Below are 23,431 nucleotides of genomic sequence, written 5' to 3' on the forward strand. Positions count from 1 at the left end.
GCAGATCAGGATCAGTATTCTATTTTGGAAGCTGGAATACTTACAGTGTGAGAAGGTGGCTCTAAATCCGGCCCCACTAACTGATCCATCCGAGACAAATTTAACCCACAGGATGTGACCAGTCACAGATGTGTAGTTGGAGGGCAGCGAGGTACCACAGAAGCGATCAACAAGAGATCCAGTTGAACTGCCTTCTCGGATTTCCAGGTAGTCATTTTGACAGTCTGAGTTTCCTTGAAGGTGAAACATACTGAACAAAATATAGTTTTTAGCAACACAAAAAAACAAGTAATGTCTGAAATGTAACAGGGTGATGTGGTGTTATATTATCAATGACAAAATGGATTGTTTGATAGTAAAGACAACAAACCGAACAATTAAAAATATGAATCACTTCTTCCTTCACACTATCTGAGAAAAGGGCTCTTCACATTTCAAAACTCACATAAATGAGATCTGTATACGGTTCCCTGGTGAGCTCCTAAGTGTCCAAACACATTCCATGTTTGGTGGATAAGCATCTGGATAGTTAGGGCTGTTAAACGCACCACTCTGCATCACCAGATCCCCGCCACAACCTGAGCAATTAAAACAAAAGGACTTAAGAACAATTTCCCCAATATCTCATTAGCAAAGTGTGAGATTGTCTTAGTATAAGTTTGAACTGATAAAGGTTCCACTTTACTGGAGGTGGAGGCAGAATAGACAGCTCTGAACCCTTTCATGGAGACAGAGTAATCAGAGATGAAATTGATCACCAAAGAGTTGCTGAAGGACGTCACTGGATGTGGTATTTCGAAGCCACAGTAGCGCCCTGACAAAAAAAAAATAAATCAAACCAAGAGTTTTTTGTTCAGTTAGTAGAACCTAACATTGTTGGGATAGCTGGCTGGGTACAGGGGTGAGTGGATCTCCCCTGAAGGAGCAGTGACTGGCCCTCCATATAACATAAAGCTTCTTCCCCACAGCTGTCACGCTTTTGAACGCCTCCTGACATAAAACATAAACTATAAGGACTGTACTCCCCTATCCTCTCATACAACAATAACACATGGACTATCCTCACACACACACAGACATCACAGACTGTTTTCTTCACACACACATACAACCTGTACATTTTATCTGCCATTATTTATCTTGTATTATATTATATACATATATAATCCATTCCCTAACATTCTTGTATAATCTGTATATTCTGTATAATCTGTGCATATAGCTCCCATATTTATATTTATACACAATATCTATATCTCTTTGCTATAACCCCTTATAGTCCATACATACATAGTCATGTACATCTGTAAATAAATATTTATATCTCGTAGAGCACTTCTGGATAGATGCTAACTACATCTCGTTGCTTGTACTTGTGACAGTGCAATGACAATAAAGTTGAATTCTATTCTATTCTAAATTATTTTTATTGGATAATTTAGAAAATAATGCAATCACTTATGGTAACTTGTTGGAAGTTAAAATGCACCAAGAGTTAGAAAGCCCTAAATAGTAATGTCATGGCTTTGTAAGCTTCTGATTGGGTAATCCAATACAACATTTGTGTAAGCTGGAGGCACACCTATGAATGATTCCCCATTTTCGACTACAAATGGAATTCACCATTAGTCAAAGTGGTTTAAAAACGACAAAGTCCATGTTTTGGAGTGATCATAGCAAGGTGTTGATCTCAGTCCCACAAAAAATGTAAGGCAGAGTTGAAAGCATGTCTGTCACCAGGAGGACTGCAAACCTGACCCAGTTGCACCAGTTCTGAGAGGACGAATGGGCCCAAATTTCAGCACACTACTGTGAGAAATTTGTAAATGGTTAATGGCTATGACTTTCATAGAGCTTTATCAAGTCCAAAGGACCCCAACGCACTTCACACTACAGTCATTCACCCACCCATGAACACCCCCACATGCTGATGGTGGCAAGCTACTGGGACAGAGTGACAGAGGTGAGGCTGCCATGCACTGGTGACCTTTGCACCTGGCACTGGTGCCAAGGGGCCCTCTGACCACCACCAGCAGGCATGGTGGGTGAGGTGTCCTGCCCACAACAATAGAGGAAGGTGGAGCAGGGATTGAACCAACAACCCGTGGATTGTAGGGTGAACCCCTATCACCATAGCCCCATTTGTAGAAGAGTTTATCTGTGTTTACCATACCCACCTATAGAGGGAGCTTGGTAATTGTCTCCATCAAGTATTTCCACAGCATCATGTGAGCAATTGGAGTTTATCTTCTCTAACTCAAAGTCAGTGAAGGACAGAGTCACATGGTTGACTAGCCAGAAAACAGATGCAAATGATTTTTATAGGTTTAACAAAGTATATCACATATAACATAAAACAATACGAAACACATTCGTTAATTTTACAAAGGCAGACCAACAGCTTACATGGTTCCTGTGCTTTGATGATCCAACTGCAGTTCTGATTTGGTGGATATTTTGCAGGGTACCTTGGTGATGAAATTGCCCCACCATTATCGTCTGTTATAATGGTTGCTCCACAAGCTGTCAAACAAAAGGTTGGTGTTATCCATACTAGAATGTGATCGCATTTGGGCCTCCTCTACCTGAAAGGAGCAGTTCTCCCAGTGCCCATACACTAAATTGTCTACTGTCCTGCAGGCCCACCGAAATACATATTGGAGAAAATAAGAGACACAGATGGAAGCACAATATGACCACGTAATAATCATATTGTGTTTCATTACATGATGCACCTGAGAATTAGCAGCAATGCATTCTGTTAGCATCCGTGAAACGGATGGATAAAATAACACACAACAAGTGACTTATTATAAAAAGGAAGAAAATCTTACCTTCAGAGAATCTAGCACTGAAGCCTCGATGATTTTGACTAGAGTCTGATCTAAAGCGGACATAGATGGTGTTCTGGGTGGAGGTGATGGAAGGAGGTGGGCTGGACCCACACACACGGGCAAGCAGAGGAAATAATATGCTTGGACCATCATGGATCTACAGTAGGAGAAAGAGTTCAAAGATCTTAAAAAGGTGTGTAGCTAAAATGATTGAAATAAAGTGTGGTTAACAGGAAAACTAATTTTTCTCCATGCCCTGTTTTTTACCATTGTGGTTTATATTAACATTTATTCCATAAACAAATCTAAGAAGTCTCTTACAGTGACATAATCAGAGGAACAGTTGCTATGATTTTCAATATCTAGGTCGGTGAAGTTTAACAAGACGCGGTGACTGGCATCCACACTGATCATCCAGGAGCAGTCCACATTGTTGGGATAGCTGGCTGGGTACAGGGGTGAGTGGATCTCCCCTGAAGGAGCAGTGACTGGCCCTCCACAGCCTGCAGGAACAAACACCACCAACTTCAGATTACTGTGGTTCTTCTAAAACTGCAGGAACGATTTACCTCACTCTAAATAAAAACATATCAGAAATGGAGATAACATGTATATAGTCTTTGGTAAAATGTCTTCTTTCATATTTCAAATGCACTGGCTATATCTCAGCACCAGAAAATCATGTCAATGCTAAATGCTGACGTGACTGGAAAATCAGTAGCGTCAAATCAATTTACACCCCATTATCATCTACCAGCTAAAAAACAAGTACAGTTCAGGGTTCCCCCAGTGTATTATAAGCCTGGCAGCCCACTATGTTTTACTAGCCCCTCCATCAGGCTAAGCGTTGCTTGTTTTTGTTTTTAGAAACATGTATAATTGGGGGAGGGAATTTTGCTTTTTTTAAGCTGGATTGCAAGCATCTCTGTTGTTCTGGCGTAGCAGATTTCTTCCTAAAAGCTGTATATAGTTGATGCATTTAAAGTCGGGAGAGCAAACCAATCACTCAGCCTCTGCGCGTTGCCTCCAGTGCTACAGCTGCTTGATCTCTGAAGTTTACCTCAGATCATACGCTCCTCCTTTCACTCAAACTGGACACAGGCTGACCTGTATGGATATTTACATCAAAACCTTGTGAGGAATTATGTTTCTTTGGAGAACTATACTTCAAGGTAAGAGTTTAAAACCCACCGTGTTAGCTCTGGTTGCGTAGCTCTATGTGAATCGCAGGTATGACTTACAGTTGTGCTTTCAGAGGTGCGCGTTGAGTGGCTAGAATGATGATTTATTTTGTGTTTTTCTTTTGTGTTCACTTTAGTCTCTGGCTCTCCATCCAGCACCCCTCTGCCCACCCTGGTTGGGTTGTTTTTTGTTTTTGGACTCTTTCAGGCATCTAGTAGTTGCGTTTTGAGGGAGAGGGGACTGTTTTTTGTGTGTATTTTTGATGTTAATTGAGTCTTTATGTTGTCATGTCTTGTCGTTGATTGTTCAGAGCTGTGTCTGGTGTTCCCTGATTACTCCTTATGGATTTAAACTCACCCCAGTGTCCCTTGCTCCTTGTCAGGTCCTAGTCGTGTCATTTGTCGTGCGACTAATGTCCTGTATTCCCAGTGCTACCAGTGTCTGCGTTTCCTTGCCTCATCGCTCACCTGTGCTGCCTGGAATTTCTGTTCTCCTACGTGTTTGTCACTAAAATCATCATTTTTCACAAGTACCTGCAACGACCGCATCCTATCTTCACCATCTACAACTCCAATTCATGACATCACCATGCAGGGCCGGTCTAAGACTGTATGGGGCTTTGAGCAGAATTTGACTTACGGCCCCCTCTTGCTGCTGAAAACCTCAGCACCTCTAACAGCTTCTGTGTTTGATTTATTCTGGGAGAGAGAGAGTAGATTAACTGGCCAACATAAAAAGCAATCAGTTATAATTGCAGGTTACTAATTTGTATTTGTGGGCAAACAGAGCTCAAACTCAAAGATTAAACTTACAGCATTAGATTGTTGATGTGGTAACAAAACAATCTAACTATGAATATTATTTTTTGAACTTTTAAAAGTTGGTGATTTAAAATCTTAAATTTAAATGTTAAACAATTTAAAATATTCTATTTTATGCATGCTGAAACTATTAAATCAGATTCAGCAGCATTGATCATCTCAGTAAACAAATGTTACATTTATGTATCTGTGGTCTGTGTTTAAATATTAGCATTTATGGGGCCCTGGAACTGTTGACTTAATTCGGTTTAAATAGAAGTCCAAATAATTGATATTCATTTAATTTGTATTTTTTGATTTGTTGTTTTTAAGACTCGTTGTGGGTTTAAATAGCGATTCACTGGTTATGTTTTCCCATAACACATAATTACGCAGTAATATTTTTCCATTTCCTGTATCTTTTAATACAAAAACATGATGGACCGCTGGAGGACCGCCTTGGCACCTTGATCACCGGGCTTAGCAAGTTTTCAGGAGGAGACCCTGTAGTTCATTTGACTGACATGTTTCTTCTGACTTTAAGTAACATTTACTACTAGTGTAGAATTTGATCTGTGGTGTAAAGATTAGAGTGATGGTAGAGAGTCCTTCCAATCTCAGACTTGGAGCTCATCATGGTATAAACAGCAGCCAAATAGATGAAATATGGAAAAAGCAGCTCAGCAATGGATAATTGGACCAATAAATGTTTTTTTCATATGGGGTGCTGTTTGTAAAGTCGCATAGTAAAAATTTATCAGAAATAATTTGGCTTCTTTAGCGTGACATAGATATGTGGATGTTAATTTTTCAAAATCATATTTTTACCATGTTATTGCTAAATTTATAAGTTTAAGAGTTCCAAACAAATTGCTTTCAAAATATTTAGTTTAGGAACTAAATATTTAGCTTTCAAATTAAATATTTAATTAGGAAGCTCGATATTTACTTCCCAACTAATGTTTAAGTTTGTGCTAAATATTTACTGTAGTTTATAAGCAAAATATTTAGCTCCAAATTAACTATTTATGTTGCTAATGCTAACTAAATATTTAGTTCTAGACTAAATATTTATTTTCCAAACTAGACATTTAGCTCAGACCTAAATATTTAGTTTGCTAACTAATGTTATGTCAAACTTTGTTTTGATCAATCAATCAATTTTATCTATCAAGCACCCTTCATGTTGGAGGCAGCTCGCTATAAGCACATAATAAATGGTATTTCTGAACTGGGTTTGAACCGTCCAGGGTTACAGTCTGTAGGTGCAAATACCAGAGCTGTGAATTAAACTGAATGTGGTGGGATTCTCCCTTTGGCTCCAATCTTTGTTAGAGGGCTGGTGGGTATAAATAGTGATGTACTTTTATCTTTTCCTACTTCCCTGGACTAGCCAGGAGAGTCATTGCTCATATTCTTTGCTTAATTTCTTACTAAAATAATCAAAATGCATTTTGATTCGTTCTTGATTGACTCAGCGTTTCACCTTAGGTAAGACTTATTTATTTCCTTAACACTAAATATTTAGCTAAATGTTAAGGTTGCTCACTAAATATTTCATTTACTAGATAAACATCTAGTTTGTAACTAAGTATGTAGTTAGCAAGCCAGAACACTTCCAGTTTACATTTATTTTATCAAAGTTTAAAACTTCCTATTTATTCATTTGTAATACAAAATTATTTATATGAAATTGAATCAGCACGTTACTGAGGCTGTACTGTGAGAGACCGAAAGAAATGCAATGTATACTGAACACAGCCAGCAGGATCATCAGCTCCCCTACGCCCTTCCTCATTAACATTTTTGACATCTTCCCCACCTGCAGAGTTATCAGCATTCCAAGTGGCAGCTCACACCCCACTACCTGGGACTGTCGGGGCCCACAGCACAGGACACTTGAACAGCTTTGCACCAGGCTGTCAGACAGCTGACCTTGCGTCTCTGTTGACCCCTGTCCCTGGATTTTAACCTTAATCTTGCTGTTATTGTATGTACTTATTTTACCTTGTTTTTTTTTTTTTCATTTAAATGTTTGAGAGATTATCTTTATATTTATCTGTATGTCCTACACATATGGTGAGTTGACTATTAAAAAATGATGCTACTGGATTTCAGAACTATTTCATTGACTATGTGAGTTTTTGATAATGGAAAAAATTAAAATGAAGAGAAAGGAATTTCCCCTATTTAACTTTCACTTTCAGTTATCAAGCAGATATCTGTGGTTCTCTCTCAAGCAGCACATTATTAATTCTTGCAAGAATGAGAACAGCAAGCATACATGCTCTGTGTCTGTTCAGTCTGGTCTGTTCTAACTAGACACAGAGTCACTACCTTCCTGTAGTTGACAAAGTTTCTCACAGGCAGTCTGGGAACCATTGTTTCTGGATCCGCATTAGGACATTAACAAAAACCTTTGAAACGTTGAAAGGGCTCCATTCTTATCTAAACCCTCCCTAAGTTCCAGCAGAGTGAAAATGCAATAAGCCTCACATGAATGTGGCAACAGCTGGAAGAGGAAAGTTAAATAGTTTCTTGGGGTTATAAATAAAGAAGCAGAAGCTATTTTCCTAAAGTACTTTCACTGATTGGTATTCACTCACCTCCCTGGAGTTCTGCCCAGCTTGCATTAAATCCTCTACCACTGACATAGGCATCAGATTTAAAGTGCACTGTGATCTGGTTTCCTGTGCTAGAGACTTGCATTGGGTTGGAAGTAGTGCTGCAAAGCCTGGCCAGCCTGGGTGCCTGTAAGTCTGGGCCTCCATACACCTAGAAAGAAGTCATTGCAAGTTAACTTGTAGACCTTATCAGAAATCACCACTTTGTGCACATTTTCAAAAAAAATTCAAGAAAATGTTTTATTGTCTCAAACCAAACATGTCTTGGGACTCTCAGTTTTTATATTCAGGAAGATTTATAGGAAGTCCTTTTGTTTTAAATATTAACCCTCCTGTTATGTTTGTTTGTGAGGTACAGCAATAATGTTCCTGGCTCAATTTGATGTGGAGTGTTTCATCATGCAATAGTGTCAGAAACCAAAAAATTCCTCCAAAACATTTTTGTATCTGATTATTAACTCCAATGCTAACCATTTCAATCAATATTTGTGCAATGATGTTTTTTTATTTCTCACAAATAAAGGATCAATGACGACAATGTATTTACTCATTTGGACATAGAAAATGGATTTTGCATTTTTTCTCTCCACTGGAAAAAACCTACAAACAAAAAAAACTATAATTTCCTTGAAATTGATCTTTAGTCAATATTTTAATATTACATTTATTGTTTTTCAATGAGTGATCTTTACAATTGAACTTGAGACACGTATACTGTTCAGGGTCAAATTGACCCACTGATTAAAATCAAGACTAATGAGTCATGCAGAGAGTATTTATGTTTTCCCATCACTTCTGCTGAGTGTCACTCAGAGTGGATGGAGTTTGTCCACAGGAACAGAAAAGGTTCCCATCAAAAGTTGTATAAACACCTGCTTTCTCGCAGTTTCCTAGTGAAGTTAAGAGAATAGTGAGAAAGTGGACATGTGAGTGCACCTTGTTTGATAGGCTTTTTCCCTTCTTATGTTGTTTTTATGTACCCATTGTGATGCATATTGAATCTTGTTGTGCTGGAGGCTCAATGACAATAAAAGGCTTATGACTTTTTGTTTTTACTTTTGAGTATCCATTCTATTTCTGAATTTCAAAAATAAATGATAGCATTATTCAGGTAACTTTGCCGCATTGATGAGTTGCATTTTTCATGTAAACACATCAGAAAAGTTTTTGTTTTTAAGAATACTTCAAGTGGAACTGCCCAGAGATGGTACTAGTTGAGTTTACACTGACTACAGATTAGGAGACCTAGAAACACGAATGTGATTGTTTTCGCTAAGCAGTTGGACATTACTTACTTCTAGTACATCATAGTTGCAGTTATCATGGAACTCCACATCAAACTCATGGATAGTCAAAGTAATACTGCTTCCAGGTGATGTGGTTATATACCAGATGCACTCTCTGTTGTCAGGATACTTGTTTGGATAGCCTGGGCTGCTAATGGAGCCACTGGGCCCACCAACATCCCCTCCGCAACCTGCAATGACACACATCAAGATAGACAGGCCACAACCACAACTGGTTCCATTTTGCTTAGATTGACAGTTGACCACTGGCCAGCTGACTAATAAGTAAATGATTTGGCAAAGATTAGGTTTCTTTAACTTTTCTGTCTGATCTGTGTATTCTAACTTGTAGTGACTCAGCTTTGTTAAACCTAATGCAGTATCTATCTGACTCACATTGGAAGACCCTGGGAGGAACCGTTTTTGTTTCACCCATTTAACAAAAGATGTGATTTATTTGATTATGAAAAACATTTGCTGTTCAAATAATGACAGGTAGAAATTCCCACACTAAACCTGTAACCTTTGCAAAGTTGTTGATATTTTAACTGGCCAGACCCTTTTTTTCTCTGGAAACAGTTTCACCAGACCAGATCATGTGACATGTGGAACATGATCTAGACGTTCCCACAGAGGTCTCTCTTTAAAATCCAAATGCATATTTTTAACTAGGAAAGAAGAAAATTTTCCATGTTTGTCTATATATCCCTTTTTCACTAATTTACTCTGACATTTTTCTCAAGGTATAATAAAATTGTAATCCACCCATTAATTGTTGTCTTTGAGAAAACATGAGTTTTCCACACCAGAAGAAGAGAACCAAATGATACCATTTCAGATCAGATACTGGAACATAAACTCCCATCCAGTGTAATTATTTTATTTTTGTCACTTTCTCCTTCCCCAGTCCTTTATGGAAGAAGGTGAGTTTCTCACAGACCTGTTGTTATTTTATTCCAGTTTTTTATGTGGTTCTTTAACATGGGAAGGTGAGCTGGTGCTTGTCTTGCTGCCAAACTTTATTTAATTCTGTGCATGTATGCAGTTTTGCATATTTTTTGTAAGGGAACTTTCGTGGTCAATTTTTGAAGTTGTATATTTAATTTGACAATATGCAAACTGTTCTTAATCACAGAAATCATTCTTTTTTTTCTTACTGGTTTAAAATGCATTGTTTATACTAGCATTTCATGCAGAATACTGTGGGAAAAGTTCCCATTTGTTCATGGCTGCTATGGAGGAAGGTGAGCTGGTGTCTTTCTGCTGAACTCTTTTCTCTTGTCTATTTTGTGCAACATAAACACCAGTTAGGCTGAACTGGAACTTCTGTGCCACCTTCATTTACACAACGTAGAACTTGGTGGTCTGCAAGAAGAAACCCAAACCTGGCTACAATTCCTATTTATCAGTAACATTTTTGATTTACAGTCCTTTTATATTCTGACTATTGTGCAATAAAATAATTGCAGACAGTCCATAATATTATAGCTTATTATGAATTGGATTATGGATAGCTTTTACATAGTAATTGTAAAAACTACCTCACCATTCTGATACCACATCATCTGAAATCCAGGCATGGGTATGGAGGAGTCTGTTCTGAACACCAGGGTGAGGGCGGAGCTTGTAGTGCTGTTAGCTGGAGGTGGTGTATTCCCACAGAATGCACCAATCAGAGGAGCTTGCTCATTAGGTCCATTATAGAGCTAGAAAAAAATATTAGGAGAAATGTTACAATATATAAATATTATGCTACACTTCTGTTACTAGAAATAATAAGTTAAACTTAATAAAGTGTTAAACTGTTTACATATTGTGATGGATGGAAAACTAAGTTTATGAATGTTAAGCTTGACCTTTAAGGTGTAGAAACGTTTTGTGCTGTGGATTCATTTTGAAACAGAAATGTAACGTTAGTTTGAACTTTGCAAACCAGACAGCATGCTATGTGTCTGCTCTCTCTGCTGACAGGAGGTTTGACTTCCTGTTACCAGGTCTCATCACAACATCTTTGAGAACCAATAGCTGCCAGCCAGGGTCCTGCATGACACCCTCCAAGGGTCATCCCCACACCAGCAGTCCCAGATGAACCAGAGTGGAGAGTTGCTCACTGATGTGTAAAACTGCTTTAGATTGTCTAATTTGATTTATTCAAAAGTGAGAGATACAGGCAAGAGTAATTATGGGTAAAAAGAAAATGAGGGGAAAAAGCAGTTCCACATCAACGTTACTACAAATGTTGTAGATGTAGTTGTAAAATATAATTTTCTCTAGTTTGTTCTTAATGGTATATGGTAAAATTGTGTGTATATTTGTACCTTTATGTAGTCGAAGTTACAGCTGGAAGTGTCTTCTAACTGAAATGCAGTGAAGGTGTAGTTAATCGTGTTTCCACTGCTAGCCTGGACGGTCCAGCTGCACAGACTATTGTCTGGGTAGTTGTTAGGAAAGTTCAGTGACTCTATTACTCCTTGGTGTTGATGTGAGATAATTATGTTATGACACTCTGAAAACAAACACAGTAATGCAAACTAAAGTACACTGGAAAACTACTTTGATTCAGATGCTTTTTTTTTTTTTTTGCTTTTGTGTATTTTGCTGACAAGCGAGATTAAATTTAATTTAATAGATTTAAAATATAAAATTTATTCTGGTAACAAAGTTTCTATTTATGCAAAAATATAATTTCTAATAAATAATTTTTTGCATACTGGTGGTGTAAAACGCAAGGAAGCCGCCAGTGTTGACACTGCTGTCTGTGCGGAGTTTGATGTACAGTTGATTCCTGGAAGAGTTGATCGGCCTTGGCAGCTCAGTGCCACACAACTTGGCCAGTTCTGGAGCACTGCTGCTGTTTCCATCATGTACCTGAAAACAAATAACATCAAAATGCTATTAAGAAAGTTAATCTGGATAACATGGCAAGATTGTTTAATGCACTGCTTTCAGTGGGAAAAAACTAAGAGTTCTCCTTGATGTCATACAAAGATGGGACAGAAACATGGCTTTCTGCTAAGTATTCTGAGCAGTCAAATGAAAACAGTTTGTTGCTGAATTAAATAAGATCATTGCAATAAGTTTTAGTTACTGTAATAACTGTGCTTAGCAATGTGCTTTTACAGTTCTGTATGAAGATGTCAGATTCAGACATTTTCTACATTTTTGAACACTGCAGTAAGATGAAAATATAATGATTTATTTCCCTGTTGAGGTTTTAAATTACAATAATAACATCAGTTTAATTGTAGGTTTTCACTTATTTTCAATATTACTAGAGACAAAATTCTTCCAATTACTTTAAATCATTTCTACTTTCAGTACAGTCAGCTGGCCTGCTGAAGTGAATTCCACCTGAACAGATAAGCTGGTGTTGCGGGCATTAGGTATAATATAGATATGATGATATATGACTTCTCATTTGATAAAAATGATTTGCTTTAGCATGTGTCTAGAATCAGAGCCATTTACATGAGGATAAATGCCAAGTATGTTCAATAGCTAATAATATACCTACATTAAAACCACACTTAGTGTATCCTGCAGGTTCTAAAATATCAGGCATATATCAGGTACTCTGATGTAAATGAGCTGTTTTAGAACATGTTGAGAGAGACTACTCACAGCTAGGTAATCATAAGAACAGGATGAGCTGGATTCCAGGTGGAAACCTGAAAAAGACAGTTGGACCTGGCTGCCCTGACTGGTCCTAATGTTCCAGTAGCACTCAGCATTGGGATGATATGGTAAAGGATAATTGGGAGAAGACAATCCACCAGAGGCAGTTGTCAATGTTCCTCCACAACCTTTATGAAAAAGAAGCAAAACATGTAAATGCATTACAGTTAAAGAAAATCTGACAACATTCATAGGTGCTTCATCTTTATGTAAGATGCCAGAATAGTGCATCTTTTATTTAAATATGAGGCAATAAATTCCATGTTCTGTAAAGATACAGTATAACTCATCATCAGAGAGCTTTGGCATAAAGTTGTCTCGGTAATATTTCTACATATCTCTGACAGAATCTGGTCAGTGGTCCTTTTTCTAAGTTTTCAGTGCTGTGGATTCTCAGTCAGTAATAAAAATTGTCACAACTGAAACATAAAACTGAAGGTTTGATGCTGTTGGACCAAACGAGGCAAAATAGTTTGGTGTTTGGTTGTAACTGAATCTCCGTACTTTTGTGATCTAAGCCTCACAGTGTAAATGAAAGAAACAGATAAAGAATATTAGTAGCATGTACCTGTCTGTGTTCCATCCCAGTGCGCAATGAATCCATGACTTGTGATTGAGGGATCAGAGTGGAATCTAATCCATAAACGATTGCTATGTGACACCACAACTGGAGGTCTTTGACTGCCACAGAACTTACCAATCAGGGGAGATGTCTCATAGCCCCCATCCCTGTAAATTCAGCAGATTTCATTTGTTCTGTTTAGATATGAAATATGCTAAATATACCTTGTAATGTTTTTCTGAATAAATGTCTTTTCCATCCTGTTGAAATTTTAAACACTTGCACTGTGAAATGAAGATGATGTGACAAAATATTTACCAGTTTTAATTTCTAAGACTAAACAGATTTTTCATTCCTAGGATATTAAGCATGCATTATTATTTGATTGGACTCATGCTGTTTGAAGTCATTTCTCACTGAATCTTGCAATTTGTGATAAAAGAAAAGCAAAGATTTTTGGGAGGACTATTGTAGCCACTATAGACTACTGGGTCTTTTATATCAGAGTGAGATGAAGAGTGGAGTAAAGCTGTTTAGTTTGCATGTGATACATGGTCAAAATGGAGCCTAGTCTGTTTAAAATTTGCTTCTGGGTTAGGTGTCCCATTTAGCAGTGGTAATAAGGACCAACAGGTAGGAAGAACACGAGGAGATTGGATTCAGTCTATGCAGTAACATAATCTACCACTGTACTTCATTTCATACCTGATTTCCACAAAGTCAAAGCTGCAGAAAGGAGGAGTGCCCTCCAACTCAAAACTGGTGAAATTCAACAGAATCTGCATGTTGAGCTGAACAATGATCTTGAAGGTGCAGTCTCGGCTGTTGGGATAGCTGTTAGGGTAGCTGGGAGAGGTGAAGGTTCCGGTTGGAGAGGTGAAGCTCTCACCACAGTCTAAAAATAAATAAATTACAATTCTATAAATCAATATTTGCTCAATGTATGAGATCAATCACCTGAATTAGTCCAAATCATACTAAATGAGAGCATGAAGAAAGGAGAGCAAAGCCAAGATTAACAACACAAACTTGTGTCATATTGTTTAGGGTTGGAAAAACTTGCTAAAGCAAGTTTTTCTTCTGATTCTTGTACTGCATTCTTGGAGAATTGGCAGTTATGTCCATAATCAGACACTTCATGGATAAATATGAGAAAAGATTTCCTCCAATTAAACTGCAGTAAAAATTTTACTTTTATTGCCTATAAAATGTTTTGACAAACTGAGTAGGAAACATTTAAGTCTTTTGGCAAACTTTACCTGTGCTAGCATTGATGGACACATAACTGGCAGAGAACCCTTCCCCAGATAAACTTGAATCAGTCACAAACAGAAGAGTCATTTGGTTGTCAGCACTTGTTATAGATGGAGGTACTGAGCGCCCACAGTATCTGTACACATGGCAAAAGAAAACATGATAGTTGCTATAGAAAATGCTTCACCAGCACTGACAAAAATGTGACATTTTAAGCTAGCGCTAGAAGTCTGCAGTAGCTGTAGGAGAAGCAGAGAGATGGAAGCTGAATAATTTAGGAATAAAATCTGTTTCCATGGTAGCAGCTTTCCTCCACACGTCTCCTGTATTTCTGTCGGCTGCATTATTTCACGTCGGTGAACTTTGCGCTGCTTCAAAGCTCAGAGAAATGTGGCGCAGAGGTGGGAGTGAAGCAGATCAAGCTGCTGCGCAAATAATAAGATAGAAGTAAACGAGTGTCAGTTTGCGCTGCAGGTTCTGGTGCCGCTAAAGGGAAAAGCAAACCGGTTCTGATCACTTGAACACAATCAAAGTTGTGCGCATCGCGGTGACGCGGAGAGTGGCTAGTTCGTGGATTTGAGATAAGGAGCCATTTTTCTACTGCAGAAAAAAAAAACAGAACAAAACTGAGTGAAATCAGAAAGAAACAGAGACTCCTACGACAGCTTAAATTAATAACGATAGTTATTATGGTGCGTCAGACGCGCTGTGTTTAACCTTTAAGTACGGTTTAATTTGTATTAATGCTTGAATATTAATGTTTATTAAATGCCCCCTTAAAACTATTGAGCAGGGGTGAATCCAGGAAGTTTTAAAAGAGGGCTAAAAGGGGCCGGGGTGATGTTACACCAAAAATATTGGTCCGTGGGTCTATCGGGTTCTAGAGGTTAAACTACAGTGTAAAATATGCAAATGGTAGAGGTCAGCACAATACCCTCAAATAGAATAGAGTAGAATAGAATTCAACTTTATTGTCATTGCATTGTCACAAGTACAAGCAACGAGATGTAGTTTGCATCTATCCAGAAGTGCCAGAAGTACAAATCTGAGCCATACCAGTGAATTTTCCTTCATGTTTCGAAAATGTTCTGCATGAGACACTTCCACATCCACCAGTTTGGCAGAAAAAGCTCAAAAGTTTTCTGTATGTCTGTGAATTAATTTTTACTACACTTAAGTCATTGTCTTGTTTTCACTGACAAATGTGAAAGAGTTGGTTTGAGTAGCTATAAGAGAGTACAAACCAAATTTAAAGACACTTGTAAAAAAAACTCAACACTGTTAAGTTTCCCATCAAAGCCTTGGGGACTAAGAAAAAGGCTGTATCAGCAAGCAATGTATAAATCTAATCTTGAAGTTGTTGTATAATCCTTGATGGTGATAATGAGTTTTATTTGGCTCTTAATGCTGAACTGGCTCACCACCCCGTAATAGATGGATATCTATTTAAAAAAAAAAGAAAACATTTTTTCACACTTCATGAGACTGAAAGTGAAGTGTTATATAAATGTCAGTCCTCACCAATGCCTCCATTTAACTCTGCTTTTTAAAAGTTCATGCGAAATGTTTTTATTTTTTTATGTGGACAGTGGGAGAAGGTCAAACATTGTGCTGTACATTGTTGAGTAAACAGCCATGACAGTTAATTTGAACTCTTTTACAGTACTATTTACCATACTTCTTGTAATTACAAGAACAATGAAACAAAAGACACACATTTCATGAAAATAATTCTCAAATTGCACAGAAAGAACACATTAAAGTCATGGTAGGGCTGATTATTGTGGCAACCTTTTCTGTCATCATGTCATGATTCAAGCATTTCAGCAAAACTTAAATTAATTATCAGCTTGTAAAAAATGACTAAGTCTTTATTTGATCTACAAAGCTCCTTAAGCTTCTTTAAGGGGATCATTTTGGAATCTTCACAGTTCCAATTGATCCATGATAGAATTTTTAGCAATGCACTCTCATTCAGAGTCCATGGCAGATTTCCTGTTCTTCACATCAAACTAGCACAGAACAAATGATAATACTAAGCAATAAACCAATCAATAAACATTACATACAGTAACCATATAGTGGGTGTTTTTGTTCATTTTCTAATAGTAACATTAAAAGTTTTAAAATGCTAAGACAATTCCGTCTCACAAAGTGGCATGTTTGCTACTCTTATTTGGTTATGAATAAAGTTTGATTTGTTTCATGTTTTACACTTTCAAATCTTCCCATTAATGTAGTTTTGTCAATCCTGACATTGTCCAATGATAAAGGTAAGATGGAGAAATAATAAGCTTAGGGGTAAAATGGACATCTATGGGGAAGTGGAGGGTGTGAGGATTGGAAAGTGCTTTTATTCTATGGTGTGTAACTTTCTCTTTCAAAATGTTCTTATTTCTTAATGCCACTTTATGTGTGAGTATGTGTTGTACCTGCCAGTCTTGTTCCCAGTTGTTCCAGTCCCATCATAAACTTCAAGATAGTCATAGTTACAGTTGGCATGGTACTCCAGGTTGAATGAGTCAAACAACAGTCGAATTAGGTTCCCTGGTAAAACACTAATGTACCAGGTACAATTGGCACCATGTGGATAGTTTGTTGGGTGACCAGGGCTGGTAATGGTGCCTGAAGGACTTGTCAGAGTATCTCCACAGCCTGGTACAAAAAAAAATGGTTACATTGAAGAGATCATCCTTCTACCACTTTAAAATGTGCAATGTTAAATGAAGGACCATGAACTAAATTTTTATGACTTTTTTTTTTTTTTTAAAGCATAGCAATCTTGGAAAATAGCTTGGTACAGTTGTTGGCACTGTTGATCTTGGGTACAAATCCCATTCTGGACTCTCTTTACATGGAGTTTGCATGTCCTCCCTCTGCATGCGTTTTCTCTCCACCTACCCTAACTTTCTCCAGCATCACAAAAACATGGATCACAGGTTCATTGATCTAAACTGCCCTTAGGTCGGTCAACATGTGAGAAGAAATTTCATCAAAAGGAAATTTAAAAAGCTTTAATGGATTTTATTTAGCAGTTGTCATAAAAGAATGTGGGTTATAAGAGAGCTGTCATCAGACTGTTACTTGAACACATCACAGCTACATCAAGGACTAAAGCATGTGGGTTACAGACTTTATCCCTGCACCACCATAGCACCCATGAGTCACTTTTTAAGACAAACCAACACATATCAGTTCAACAGAGCTATCTCAGCAGTCAGCTAGGCAGAGTATGTCGACTGCTGGTCACTAGTCCATATTACCACAGAGACATACTACAGCACTAATGTACAATTTAATTTAACTCTCCTGTTATGTTTGTTTGTGAGGTACAGCAATAATGTTCGTGGCTCAATTTGACGTGGAGTGTTTCATCATGCAATAGTGTCAGAAACCAAAAAATTCCTCCAAAACATTTTTGTATCTGATTATTAACTCAAATACTAACAATTTCAATCAATATTTGTGCAATGATGTTTTTTTATTTCTCACAAATAAAGAATCAATGACAACAACCTACTCATTTACTCATTTGGACATAAAAAATGTAATTTACATTTTTTTTTATGTCCACTGAAAAAACCTAGACACAAAAAAACAGTAATTATCCTTGAAATTGATCTTTAGTAATTTTTTTTATTACATTTTAATTTTTTTTTCAATGGGTGATCTTTATAGTTGAACTTGAAACATGCATACTGTTCAGGGTCAAATTGACCCGCTGATTAAAATCAAGACTAATGAGTCATGCAGAGAGTATTTATGTTTTCCCATCACTTCTGCTGAGTGTCACTCAGAGTGGATGGAGTTTGTCCACAGGAACAGAAAAGGTTCCCATCAAAAGTTGTATAAACACCTGCTTTCTCGCAGTTTCCTAGTGAAGTAAAGTGAGAAAGTGGATTTGTGGTGTTGTGCATGTATGTGTGTGGTGTGTGTGTGTGTTTTTAAAATATGTCTCATAGCTGCAAGGAAATAAATAGAATTGGAAATTTTTTTTTACCTTTTTTACCTTTCAACTTGACTGCAAAATCAAATTGACCCAAAGAGTACCTATATAAAATGTAGACCCAGGTTGGGTTGGAAATGCATAAAATGAACTATTTTCAGTTTATATGTAAAGTGCACCTATTAAGACAAATAAAAGTTTCATGCAGAAAAAATACTTCCAACTATTAAAAAAAAAAAGTTAACTTTATAATGGGTCAATTTGACCCGCAACATAACAGGAGGGTTAAATGTCAATTAAGACCAATTAACCAGTTAGAAAAGCATGCCTTCTTTTACCCACTGGAGGGAAACAAGGTGCCCAGAAAAATTCCTATATAGAAATAGTATTTTAAATATGAAACTATGGAGGAATTTAATATTTACATATTTTTTAACTATTAATATAATTATATTCCTCTACAAAACTAACTTGGTTTACATCAGTATACTTCTTCTGCTTGTCTGACCAATGAGCATAGTCATTTAGGACTCTGATAAATAAAAAATATTCCTCCCACCCTCAATGGCAGAGTCATATGTTGCTTCAAAGCCATGGTTGTTGACAGAGGAGTCTGTGCTGAACTGGATGTACATAGATTTCTGTGTTGACTGGAGCCTGGGAGGAATCTGGTCACCACAAAATTTCCCCAGCAGGGTAGAGCTAGGTGAGGGTCCATCCCTGACCTAAAAAGAAAGATAGTTGTTGACTTCTGTCCATCACCTTGGCAATTATCATTTTCATAGAAAAAGAACACCAAAGCCATAATCATTACACAAACAACACTTTAAAGATCTTACCCAAGCTTTACAAATATTATAAAGAAAAGGTTAAACAAACAAAAGTGATGTTGACACTGGAAGTATTTTGTGTCTTTATATAGATATAGTGGTATTTTTGTGTTCAATGGAAGACCTCAAATGTAGGCATGATAAATCTGAAAACTTTTACAAAATGTAAATTATTTGAAATAAATATTGCTTCAAGCTGGATCAGCTAATCAATGGAAGGGAAAAGGCACATGCCAAGTCCATGCCATAATTAAATAAATCAAGATGTCCCAAAAGCAGGGGCGAACTGGCATATGGGGCTACCGGATGGGTTTCTTAGTGGGCCAGTGGCCGGTGGACCGTCCATGCAGCTCTGTGCCAAAGCGGACAACTTGCAACATCCTCTAGTTTTGCGTTGCCACAATACCTCAAACTGCGTCATATCAAATGCCTTTTCTACCTAGCTTCTGCTGCTCCAGTCAGATTTCAGCAGTGGCAGGCGAGTGGACCTGTAAATTAACCTTTTGTGCATTAACCAGCACAAAAGTCTAACAATGAAGAGCGGCGATGTAAAAAACCCACCCCATAAAACCAAGGCAGCCAAAACAGCCTCTGTGGCTCAACAGTCACGATATAGCAAAGCCTCGTCTGCAGGTCTGTCCCTGATTGTGCCTTATAAATTCAATCTTCCTATTGGTCCCTGGCATCCAGCAGAGACATACACAGCACAGTGGCTCCAGCTCTTCATGCAGGGCCAGCCTAAGGTAATATGGGGTCTTATGCTGCGTTCAAACCAAATGCAGATTGAGCATCATGAGTGTCTGGTTTACATTCAAAGTCTACACTTACCGGCCACTTTATTAGGTACACCCTGCTAGTACTGGGTTGGACCCGCTTTTGCCTTCAGAACTGCCTTAATCCTTCATGGCATAGATTTAACAAGGTACTGGAAACATTCCTCAGAGAGTCTGGTCCATATTGACATGATAGCATCATGCAGTTGCTGCAGATTCGTCGGCAGCACATCCATGATGCGAATCTCCTGTTCCACCACATCTCAAAGGTTCTCTATTGGATTGAGATCTGGTGACTGTGGAGGCCATTTGAGTTCAGTGAACTCATTGTCGTGTTCAAGAAACCAGTCTGAGATGATTCATGCTTTATGACCTGACGTGTTATCCTGCTGGAAGGTGGGTGCATTGTGGTCATAAAAGGATGGACATGGTCAGGAATAATACTCAGGTAAGCTGTGGTGTTGACATGGTGCTCAATTGGTACTAATGGCCCCAAAGTGTGCCAGGAAAATATCCCCCATTTTCACCATCACCAGCCTGAACCATTGATACAAGGCAGGATAGATTCGTGCTTTCATGTTGTTGACACCAAACTCTGACCCTACCATCTGAATGTTTCAGCAGAACTCGAAAGGCAACGTTTTTCCAATCTTCCATTGGTGTGAAAGCAGAATAAATGTCATAAATGTGCACACATGTCCAACTTGAAGCATCAGACACATTCTTGGTGCGGGAAACGCATTCGTCGTGGACCCAGCATTAGGCAGGATCTGATTTAGCCCCCCCATATCCTCTTCTCTACCTCCCCTTGCCTTCCTACTAAGAACATCATTATCACTAACAGTGTTTAAATATACATTTAGTGTATCACTCAGATTATTGGCTATTATTTCCTGTTGTGTATTTGTGAACCAACCAAGCTCAAACACAGATCACAGATAGCACCATATTGTAGCCATGGTAAAACAACAATCAAACTATCAAGATGATTCTTTGCACTTTTACAAAGTAGACTTCCTAAGTAAATCCTACATGTACAGTATTTACATTTAGGATGTAAATACATTTAGGATGTATTTAAACTAATGAACCAATGAACAGATTAAATCAAATTTAATAGCATTGCCATTCTCAAGAAATGAATGATAAAGTTTTAGATCTATAATCTGTGTTACAATTCAAACATTTATTGGGGCCCTCGGGGGCCTACTGGTAGCTACTGAGTTTTATTTGCCTTGATATCTCTGTCTTACAATTCTAGATCTCAGATATGCTGACATAGAAAAATAATATAGAGTTAACCCCTATGAGCTTGTTTAATCTTTAAAGCAGTCTACAGCCTTGTTGCTATGGAGATTAAACAGCCAGATATGAGAGTTTATTTAGTAAAATAGCAGCAAATTTGCTTATTTCATAACAGACTTCATAACCAGCAAACTTTTCTCCTCTGGTCTGTTTAACAACTACAGTCTCAGATCAACACAGCCCTCCAGCTGTCAGCAGCAGAAACAGAAACATTATAACTATCAGGGAAAGTTTGCTTTGCATTGTCCACACCTGATGGCAATGTTAGTATGATCCAATAAAATAGTAGATTCTTGATTAAAATGGTTGGTTGCTATGGTGTTTTAAGATACTGTTAGTTTTAAAATCTTGTTCATTGTGCCCCTTTTTAACTTTGAGCCCCTAACCCTCCAAAGGTCTCTGCACGGCCCTGGAAGGGAGAACTCAAACCACAGACTAAAACAAAGCAATGAATGCAAACAAGCAAAGCAACAGAGAAACAAAGTCGGGCACATCTAGGGGAATCAAATGAGGAGTAACAGCTAGACAACAGTAGTCTTGTTCTACGCTTCGCCTCATTCAGAGGGTCTATACCCTCAACCTTTGAGAAAGGATTGCTTCCTGGAGTAGTGGACTGTGTTCACAGGTAAACGTGAAATGCATACTTCACGTTTTCCCATGAAGTATGTAATGCATCAGTTTGACGCTATGAAGCTTACTGCGAGGTAAACAAATATCCGACACTGCAAAAAGAGAAGTGCTGATCCAAACGAGGCAGTTGTTAATATTAATTCAATATTTGGAAGCATGGTCAACATGGACTGGATGGCTTCAATGCACTTCCTCCTTCCTCCTGCCATCTATAAAACTATGGGCAGACTTCAATTCTAAAACAGCACATCATCATTCACAATTTCTGTTCTTTGATTGGAACAGTTTAAATTCTACTTAAATGGGAGAAAGCCCAGACTGTGCTGTAGGCAAGATTAGAATCATGTGGAATAATATGGAAGGCAACAGCCAGGGTAAAACAACAGAAGAACAGCAGAAGAAAACTATAGGATCATTAAGCAGAACATAGGAATGAGACAACTTACAAAGATGATGAGGCTCTGATACAGGAAGTAAATTAGTACACTGTGATCAAAATGAACTAGCCTAAATAGAAACCAAAGTAACATAAGAGGAGAAACCAGGTGAACAATAACTTCAACTCCAAAATTTTAAAAATTCATCAAATACAATACATAGCAGAATAAGCACAGAGACTGAATCAGCTTTACCCAGCTGCTTAATACTTAAGGTCCAACTGTCATTTGTGAAACATGGGCATCATAACACCTGTTTTTATTATACTAAATGCTAGATATTACATTATATGCATATGACCATTTGTGATGTTAGAAAACAGCCATGAACTTAGAAAAAGAGATTTCATATTTTCTTGCAAACCTTGAGTATACCAAAATTTAAGATGTGCTGATGGTAATTCAAGTGGCTTACAACATAGCTGTTCACCCTCTTTGTTTTCCTATTTACACAAACCAATGAAGAAACAGAATCAAATTCATTTCCATGATGTCCCATTTTTCTTATGTCATATAAATGAATGTCATGTATTAATGAATTGATGAAGTTAACTGAAATACTTCACCTCAACAAAGTCAAATCTGCAAGAGCCTCCTTCAACATCAAACGACAGAAAATTTAATGTGACCACATAGCCCTCTTGTTGGTTGATGACCCACTCACAGACTTTGTTGTGAGGATAGGGATTTGGGTGGTATGGAGACCGGAACTCTCCATTTCCAGAAAGGGTACCTCCACAAGCTAGGAAAAGTGAAAAAAAAAGAAAAAAGAACAATATTCATATACATGTAGTGGTCTGGGTGGAATAAGTATTAACATTTTGGAGCCAGAGCCTGACTTGAATCTGATAGGGACATTGGCAGGACTAAGTATTGTGACTGAAGAATTGGAGAGAGGGAAGTCTGGGCCTCCTGACTTAGGCTGCTACCCCAAGACCAGTCTCCCTCTGGTTAAAGGGACGCATGGATAGATGCACACACAGACAGACAGACAGACAGACAGATATACTGTATATATAGAGAGATAGATATAGAATGTTCGAATATCAAGTATCATTGGACCTAGGTATTTCAGTTTCTCTCATTCTTTGAAATATTTCCAATATCCTCCAAAAAAAATCTGTGAATAGGGATATTTTCATCTCAAGTCATGTACCACAGAAATATCTGTGATTAGGGCAATTCATGAAAACTGAGCTGAGAGTAGGCCAATTTGGTAGCATCAAGACCTCTCATGATATATTTGACTCCATCATGCATCATTGCTCACACAAGGCCCCCAAAGGACCAAGG

The 23,431-nt window shown here is 37.8% G+C and overlaps 1 protein-coding gene across 2 annotated transcripts in view; it reads right to left on the reverse strand.

Moving 5' to 3' along the window:
* Positions 1-23,431, reverse strand: part of cubn (cubilin) — a 180,556-nt gene that overhangs the window by 133,500 nt on the left and 23,625 nt on the right. For both annotated transcript variants that reach the window (XM_023326227.1, XM_023326226.1), the window contains exons 19-37: positions 22,705-22,880; positions 18,723-18,888; positions 16,650-16,872; positions 14,223-14,353; positions 13,669-13,858; positions 12,970-13,130; positions 12,348-12,529; positions 11,438-11,594; positions 11,045-11,232; positions 10,273-10,432; positions 8,736-8,917; positions 7,423-7,591; positions 3,156-3,337; positions 2,835-2,991; positions 2,407-2,523; positions 2,178-2,291; positions 686-814; positions 446-578; positions 45-250 (exon numbers count right to left, since the gene is read on the reverse strand). In XM_023326227.1, coding sequence (XP_023181995.1) covers positions 45-250; positions 446-578; positions 686-814; positions 2,178-2,291; positions 2,407-2,523; positions 2,835-2,991; positions 3,156-3,337; positions 7,423-7,591; positions 8,736-8,917; positions 10,273-10,432; positions 11,045-11,232; positions 11,438-11,594; positions 12,348-12,529; positions 12,970-13,130; positions 13,669-13,858; positions 14,223-14,353; positions 16,650-16,872; positions 18,723-18,888; positions 22,705-22,880 — 3,123 coding nt within the window. The remainder of the gene's footprint in view (positions 1-44; positions 251-445; positions 579-685; positions 815-2,177; positions 2,292-2,406; positions 2,524-2,834; positions 2,992-3,155; positions 3,338-7,422; positions 7,592-8,735; positions 8,918-10,272; positions 10,433-11,044; positions 11,233-11,437; positions 11,595-12,347; positions 12,530-12,969; positions 13,131-13,668; positions 13,859-14,222; positions 14,354-16,649; positions 16,873-18,722; positions 18,889-22,704; positions 22,881-23,431) is intronic.

Source organism: Xiphophorus maculatus, chromosome 21 (assembly GCF_002775205.1).
Source record: "Xiphophorus maculatus strain JP 163 A chromosome 21, X_maculatus-5.0-male, whole genome shotgun sequence".
Taxonomy (NCBI): Eukaryota; Metazoa; Chordata; class Actinopteri; order Cyprinodontiformes; family Poeciliidae; genus Xiphophorus; species Xiphophorus maculatus.